Here is a 7,777-nt window from a genome sequence, read left to right as displayed (position 1 = left end):
TACAAGCAGTAAAAGCCACATGGGCTTGAGACAATCAAAGCTCTTGGTGCCACCAAGCTCTGGGTCTGTCAGTGGGTGAATTACCCTCAAAACACCAACTCTGAAATCCCAAATCAAACCAAAAACATAAAAAATCCCAGAGGAGAAGCTCTTGCCTGGCAAGTGAATAACTTTTCCCTGGAGAACCAACTTCTTAGGAACCAGAAGCAAACTTTAATAGTCCTGACAATAAAAGAATAGAACTGTACCACACGTCCTATGCACTATCATGGATAAATATGTACAGAAATACAGTGAAACTTCCTCCAACACAGCTACAAAGTGACACTTTGTGCAGACAAACAGCAACGGCGGCGTTCCTCACAGCACCGTTAACAGACCATAGCAGAAGTGCCCTTACAGTGTCTGATAAAGCAAGTTAATACATTTTAATCATGTTTATGTAATTGAACAGTTAAACGAAGGAAAAAACCGTGGTTACATGTTATAACTTGTTCAAGTACCTGAAATAAACTGGCTCTTGGATAAGCTTCAGCCTTTTTAGTTGCGGTATCACGTAAATTATCGTTTCCTCAGTGGTGACTAATTAAGAAGGGGGAAATAAGGCTTCATAAACGAGCTGGGAGTCGCTGGCTATGACAAACCAAAGCTCTGGGCTGCGGCAGTGCCGTATGTACACAGGGACAGGACACATCCATGCTGGCCCTGCCCCGGCGGGGCCGCTCCGCCTGCTCCCAGCGGGATCGGGGATGGACACGGGGTGAGGATGTCGATCCGAGGAGGAGACGTCCGTGCCTCGGCCATGCACGGCTGGGAACAGGCCGGGACTGTGCCCTGTGGGGTTCTTCCCTACACCTTCTTCCTGTCGGCGCCGTCGGCGGGCTCGGCTCGCTGCGCAGGGAAGGCGTGGTGGTACAGGTGTCTGTGGGTGGCAGCCGCGCTGTACAGCTTGTACAAGGCCTGGGGAGAGAAACACAGTCACTGGCCAGCCCCTTCCCACTCCCAGGGAATCCCAAACCCAGGGAATCCCAATCCATTCCAGCCCATCATGGCCCCTGCATATTCTGTGCACCAGCGCGGTTGGGTCAAGTGTCCAACACACAAAAGGCTCCAGCTCACGGATTTAGGACCTGAGGGAGTGGCTGGAGCTGTGCCAGGATGGGTTTAGGTTGGAGATCAGGGAAAGGTTCTTCCCCCAGAGGGTGCTGGGCACTGCCCAGGCTCCCCAGGGAATGGGCACGGCCCCGAGGCTGCCAGAGCTCCAGGAGCATTTGGACAGCGCTGCCAGGGATGCCCAGGGTGGGATTGCTGGCGTGTCCAGGCAAGGCCAGGAGCTGCCCTGGATGATCCCTGTGGGTCCCTTCCAGCTCAGGATATTCTGTGACTCTACAATTCCAATTTTTCAAACACCTCATGCCCCTAGAGCTGTATTAAATCCATTATTCGGACTATGAGTGAGGGATTTGGGGGTTGTTTTTCCCTTCGTGTTTCACGCAGTTTCAATTCCTGCAGCCTCAGCGTTTGCTTTCCCCCCTCAGGCAGCTCCCCGAGGTGATCAGGGTGTGATGGGTCATTGTCCCCATCATTCTTCTGCAGATAATGCGGATTTTTTCCTTCTGAATTTACTGTTTTCCGTTTGTCCTGGAGCGAGGCCAGGCTCAGAACAGGCGGGAGCGGCTGCGGGGCTGCCCCGGAGCTGTGCTTCCCACACGGAACCGATGGCACAGCACCCACAGGGCTGGGACCAGGCTCCAGTCCCATGGGGGTGACAGGAGAGTAACACTCCCCATGTCCCTCCCTGCCTGTTCCCCACCTTTGTCCCAGAGAAAGCGGCACAGGGGGTGCCAGGCCATGGCTCTGGCTGCAGAGGATTTGGTGTGACCATCACGGAGCTGATGTTCCCATTTCAAATGAACTTGTCGCTGAGGGAGGAAAAAACCAACCCAACTCCCACCAGTTCCTGCTGGGGACCGCTGGCAGGCCAGGATTAGCTCTGGAAAGGGTGGGAAGAGGCACCTGACCAGCAGGAACCCACACTGACAGGGTGACGTGTTCCTTGTGGGCTCAGGGGCTGAATGAAGCAGGAGAGGCTGAAGGGGCAGTGAGGAGGAGGAGGGTGAGGGCTGAGATGCCTCCAGAGGTCTCCAACAGGACGCTGATCACATCCCAAACAGGCCTTTGGGAACAAACTGGCGTTTTGGGATTGGTTGGGAACACAGTGGACTGGTGGAGGAGACTTCACGCAGCTTCTCTGCTTGTCTTCCTTGAAAATTCACCTTCAAGCCCCATCTAAGCGACCTTGCAGCATTTTGTGCAGTTTTAGAGGGTTTTGTGCTGCCAAACCAGTCCCACAGTGCTCATTTTTACTTGGCAGGGTTTGTTCAACACCTCATCCACAGCAAATCCCATGTTCTGCTTCTTGCTGGGGTTGGTATTCCTGGGGTCTCACAGGGCTGCCCTGGCTGCTGGGAGGGATGAGGGGTGGGAGGGTTTTTAACAGCTGGAATTTCTTCTAAAGGAACTCTCCACAGAATCCAGTGGCTCAGGAGGTGGCACTGCCAGCTGGAGCTGGCAGCCTTTGGTGACACAGGAAAACATGGAAAGGTCTCATGTCACACCTCAGCCAGGCTGGGGAGGCCCTTGGACACAGAGCTGGAATAACATCCATGTGCAGGAAGGTTGCCTTTTTTTTGGTTTAGGCAGATCCTGGTGAGGCTTTGCCCAAGGAACATTCCAGGGGCTCACACTGGGATCCTGCAGTGCTGGGCAGGAGGAGCACAAGGAGCCGGGCACACGGAGCTGCTGGGGCTGTGATCATAAATCAGAATCCCAGAATGGTTTGGGCTGGAAGGGACCTCTAAAGACCATCCAAGCTCCAATCCCCCTTCCATGGGCAGGGACATGGTTGGCTATCCCAGGCTGCTCCAAGCCCTGTCCAGCCTGGCCTGGGACATTTCCAGGGATCCAGGGGCAGCCCCAGCTTCTCTGGGCACCCTGTGCCAGGGCCTCCCCACCCTCCCAGCCAGGAATTCCTTCCCAATTTCCCATCCAGCCCTGCCCTCTGGCACTGGGAAGCCATTCCCTGTGTCCTGTCCCTCCATCCCTTGTCCCCAGTCCCTCTCCAGCTCTCCTGGAGCCCCTTTAGGCCCTGCAAGGGACTCTGAGCTCTCCCTGGAGCCTTCTCTTCTCCAGGTGAGCACCCCCAGCTCTCCCAGCCTGGCTCCAGAGCAGAGGGGCTCCAGCCTTTGGAGCATCTCCGTGGCCTCCTCTGGACTTGTTCCAGCAGCTCCACGTCCTTCTGACATAGGACCCCAGAGCTGGAGGCAGCTCTGCAGGTGGGGTCTCCCCTGAGTGGGGCGGAACCTCCCACGCTGGGAGAGCAGGATTGTATTCCTTGTGCTGCCCAGGGAGATGCTGGGAGATGAACTGTGCCTCCCAGGTTCTGCATTCAGCTTAATCCATTATGGGGTGGTTTTTCCCAAAAAACAACACCCACAGCACTTCCAGCAGCATGGAGAGGCCTGGCCAGGCTGTCCCTGCCTGCACCTGCACAGTTGGTGCTCCAAAACAATCTGGGGTTTGGGTTTGACCTCCTGGCACAACAGGAAAATCCCCCAACAGAACTGCTGGGAGAAAGACGAAAATCCCCATCGTATCCTCTGATACGTTCCTCGTTCCCCACCCAAATCTCTCTCCCACTTGGCTCCCAGGAGCGCCTGGAGCGCCGTGCCCACATCCACACCCTTGCCCAGGCATCTGGATCACAGGGAACAGCCAGAGCCAGCCAGGCCAGCAGCTGCTGCCCCAAGCCCTTGTGACTCCCATCCTCCACCAGGCCAGACATGCTTTTGGGGCCAAGATGCTTTTCCCAGGAGCCCAGGGCCTGGCTGGCCCCAGCAGCATGCGGAGAACAAGAGCCACTTACCTCATTGGTGCTTCCCTGGGAGAGGCATTGGGAAGGGGGAGACAGAAAGAGAAAGAAACAGCTCTGTGTATCACAGGTGTCCATGGGGTGCTCCCAGGGGGGCTCATCCCAAACTGGCCCCCTCTTGCAGGACCCCTCACTTCTCCGTCCATCCCTCCTGCACCTGGTCCCACTGCCATGGGACAGAGCCGCTGGCTCGTGGTGGGCACGGTGACACTGCCCAACCCAGTACCTCCCCTCTGCCACAGCTCCTTCCTGGGAGAACTTTCCCTCTGCTTGGAAAGCCATGGGGGCTTGTGGCAGCCAGGAACAGCTCCAAGCACTTTACCCTCTTTGTTTTCCCCCAGCTGGACATGCTGCAAGTGGGCAGCACCTCTGGTTTCCTGCTGTGTCCTGTTCTTGCTGAACTCCCACTGCTTCCTGCACTGGGATGGGCTTAAATATTCCAGCATATCCCAAAGGCTCCTGGGAAGTGCCCCTGGGCAAAGAGCCACTGCAGGGGGCTTTACTGGGGGTGCTCAGGCTGCTGGGGACAGGGCAGCTGGGATGAATCCAGCTGGAACACCAGGGATGTGTCTGCTGAGCAGCACCACTGCCCAGCTCTGCAATGAAGGAACATCAGTAAACGTTGCCTTTATTTCCCCCAAAGCTGCAAGGTCAGCTGCAGCAGCACAGGGAAGCAGGGAAATGTGCTTGCTCTCCAAGAAAACCTCACTGGTGCAGGAAAAGCAGGGAGGGAGCAGGTGGAGAAGGGCCCTTCCTGGCAGAAATTAGACCTGGGATGGCTCCTGAGGGATGAGCTCCTCCAGCTCTGGGAAGGGCAGGAGGGCACTGCAGCCTTTTGGCTCTTTGGGCACAGGGATTGTAGCCCTGGGCGGGGTGCAGGGGGTCAGTGGGAGTCTGTGTGGGCTCGGCTTTCCCTTTTCTGCTGTGGGAACAGGGAAGGGCTGCAATGGGAAATCGGGGTCTGGTGCCAAAACAAGGAGAGCCAAGAGCTGGCCTTTACCTCTGGCAGAGCCAAAATCCCTGCCCTGAACCAGGGGAGAGCGATGGCTGCTCCTCTTTAACACCCACAGGCATGCACCCACCAAGCACACACACCAGGATCCTCCCCAGGGGGATCCAGGGCAGAGCTGCCCATTCCCACAAGGCTCCACCAACTCACATTGGTGACGGGTAAGACAAGTAGGAAAGAAAAAGGCAGAACAAAAGAGCTTGCTGGGAGTTTTCTCAGATCTACACAGCTTGTTTTCCACACTGGACAGGAACTGGAGGCTCGGGGACACAGCTCCAGCCTTGCTCACCCCGCCTGTGCTGCCCCATGACCTCCCCCTTACAAAAAACTCTACAAACTGATCTGAAAACAATTCCTCTGCCCCTCCTCTCCCCATCTGGAAGGTCTAAGGAATGGATTAGAGCTTCAATTAAAACAGGGCACAGATCTCCCTGCACTGATCCCAGCACAAGCAGCTGGATCTAACCCTAAAAGCCAAAACCATCTCAAAGGGGAGGAAAATCAGGAAAACTCAAGGCTTAAAAAAACCCAGTGGGGTGCAGGGAGGGTGCTTTTAGTGTGCTGGTTTGAAATCAAAAGCTCTTTAGCCTACCTGGTCCCACAAGGCTGCGGCCACTTGGTCTATTACTGCGCCCAGTTCTCTGTACTCCCCAGAGTATCTGATATAAGCCCAGGTACAGAGTGTGATAAGTGTCAAGCCCAGAATCATGTTGCACAGGCTGGCTATGATGTCCAAGCCAATGAAGCCGGTGACGCCGGCCAGCACGTAGGTGATGAAGATGACGACGAAGAGCGTGGCCGGGGTGCGGGCGGCGTGGAAGATGTTCTTGCTGTCGTTGTGTTTGATGTACTGGATGTAGAGCTCGTCGATCTCGGCCTCCAGCTGCTGCAGGTAGCGCCGGCTGAACTCCTCCCCTCCCATCTTCTTCACCCCGCGGAAAAGCCGCACGGCCTCGTCCTTCAGCTCCACGTGCTTGGCCTGCAGGTCGCTGGGAGCCAGGAAGGGTTTGTCCCCTCCACACACCTGCGTGGGGAAGGTGGGGAGAGCACTGCTGAAATGGCACTGCTGAAACAGGGAAATCACTGCTCCCACAGGGAAATCACTGCTGAAACAGGGAAATCACTGCTGAAATGGCACTGCTGAAACAGGGAAATCACTGCTGAAACAGGGAAATCACTGCTGAAATGGCACTGCTGAAACAGGGAAATCACTGTTCCCACAGGGAAATCACTGCTGAAATGGCACTGCTGAAACAGGGAAATCACTGTTCCCACAGGGAAATCACTGCTGAAATGGCACTGCTGAAACAGGGAAATCACTGCTGAAACAGGGAAATCACTGCTGAAATGGCACTGCTGAAACAGGGAAATCACTGCTCCCAAAAGGAAATCACTGCTCCCACAGGGAAACCACTGCTCCCACAGGGAAACCACTGCTGAAATGGCACTGGTCCCACAGGGAAATCACTGCTCCCACAGGGAAATCACTGCTCCCACAGGGAAATGGCACTGCTGAAACAGGGAAATCACCCCTGACACAAGGAAATCACTGCTGAAATGGCACTGGTCCCACAGGGAAATCACTGCTAAAACAGGGAAATCACCCCTGACACAGGGAAATCACTCCTGAAATGTCACTCCTAACACAGGGAAATCTAAAATTAGGGTTAGGGGCTAGGGTTAGGGAAGGAATTCCTGGCTGTGAGGGTGGGGAGGCCCTGGCACAGGGTGCCCAGAGAAGCTGGGGCTGCCCCTGGATCGCTGGAAGTGTCCAAGGCCAGGCTGGACACTGGGGCTGGGAGCAGCCTGGGACAGTGGAAGGTGTCCCTGCCCATGGCAGGGGGTGGAACTGGATGGGATTTAAGGTCCCTCCCAACCCAAACCCTTCTGGGATTCCATTAATCCATGACAGGAGAGCCAGGAGACAGGAAGGAGCAGGAAGGGACACACTCAGCACCACCCACCTCTTCCATCCTCTTGCTGTAGGTGTCTTTGGCAGTGGCAACTGCTGCTAAATTGTTGGCTTCTGCTGTGGCCTGTAGGGGCAAAAGGGGCACAAAGCTTAGCGGCAGAAGGACAGGGTTAAGTTGTGCAAGTGCAAGGCCCCCTGTGGACACAGCCAGGACACATGTGTGGCACCCAGAATTAGCCAGGGGGGCTCTCCCAGCCTCCAACCGATCCCAAACAAACTCATCCCATACTGACACATCCAAAAGCCTGCACAAAGAGAGGATTCCTACCCTCCAAGCCAGAGCAACGAAAACTTTGGCTTCAGCTGTGGGAACCAGCAAGGCAAGAGATAAAAAGACTCAGCCACAAGTAAACAGCTCCAGCTGCAACACCCGGCAAGGCCCTCTGGCTCCGGCAGCCACTTCCCATGTGTCACCTCCCTGTGTGGCCCCATGGATGTCATTCACCTGCAGGAATCATTCCAGCTGAGCTGGCTGAAGCTGTGTGCAGCCAGCAATTCCCCACAGCCCATCCCAGGTGTGATTCCTCAGGCATGTGGGGCTCATGGCTGCCAAACGCTTCCCAAAGTGCTGTTCCTTGGGTGGTTACACTGAGGCATTTGGAATAAAGTCACAGCAGACCCACTGTGCTGCACTAGCTGGACACCTCTGCCAGTTCCTGGGGAATTAGTGGCACTTACACTGCAGGAATTCCCACAGCTCCCACTCACACATACCTGCAGCATCGACTTGGGGTGTGGCAACTCCTCCCCTTGGTAGATCTTTATGTAGGCCTGGAAAAGCGCAGGGAAAAGGAAACCATGTGGAATGCAGCACACAGGAGCACCACCAACCACCCCCACCCAGCTCCAGACACAGCTGTGGCAG

The 7,777-nt window shown here is 55.7% G+C and overlaps 1 protein-coding gene across 2 annotated transcripts in view; it reads right to left on the bottom strand.

Annotated features, from left to right (window-relative positions):
* Window positions 1-190: 190 nt before the first annotated feature.
* ATL1 (atlastin GTPase 1) overlaps window positions 191-7,777 on the bottom strand; it is a 29,532-nt gene continuing 21,945 nt past the window's right edge. The window contains exons 10-14 of one of the 2 annotated variants that reach the window (XM_039552131.1): window positions 7,627-7,683; window positions 6,905-6,976; window positions 5,533-5,964; window positions 3,926-3,940; window positions 191-960 (exon numbers count right to left, since the gene is read on the bottom strand). In XM_039552131.1, the coding sequence (XP_039408065.1) occupies window positions 850-960; window positions 3,926-3,940; window positions 5,533-5,964; window positions 6,905-6,976; window positions 7,627-7,683 (687 nt within the window). In that variant the 3' untranslated portion in view covers window positions 191-849. The remainder of the gene's footprint in view (window positions 961-3,925; window positions 3,941-5,532; window positions 5,965-6,904; window positions 6,977-7,626; window positions 7,684-7,777) is intronic. The other variant, XM_039552132.1, reaches the window with a different exon arrangement.

Source organism: Corvus cornix, chromosome 5, assembly GCF_000738735.6.
Source record: "Corvus cornix cornix isolate S_Up_H32 chromosome 5, ASM73873v5, whole genome shotgun sequence".
In the NCBI taxonomy this organism is placed as follows: Eukaryota; Metazoa; Chordata; class Aves; order Passeriformes; family Corvidae; genus Corvus; species Corvus cornix.
Note: the sequence above shows the minus strand (reverse complement) of the source record. Positions and strands in the feature narration are given on the sequence as shown.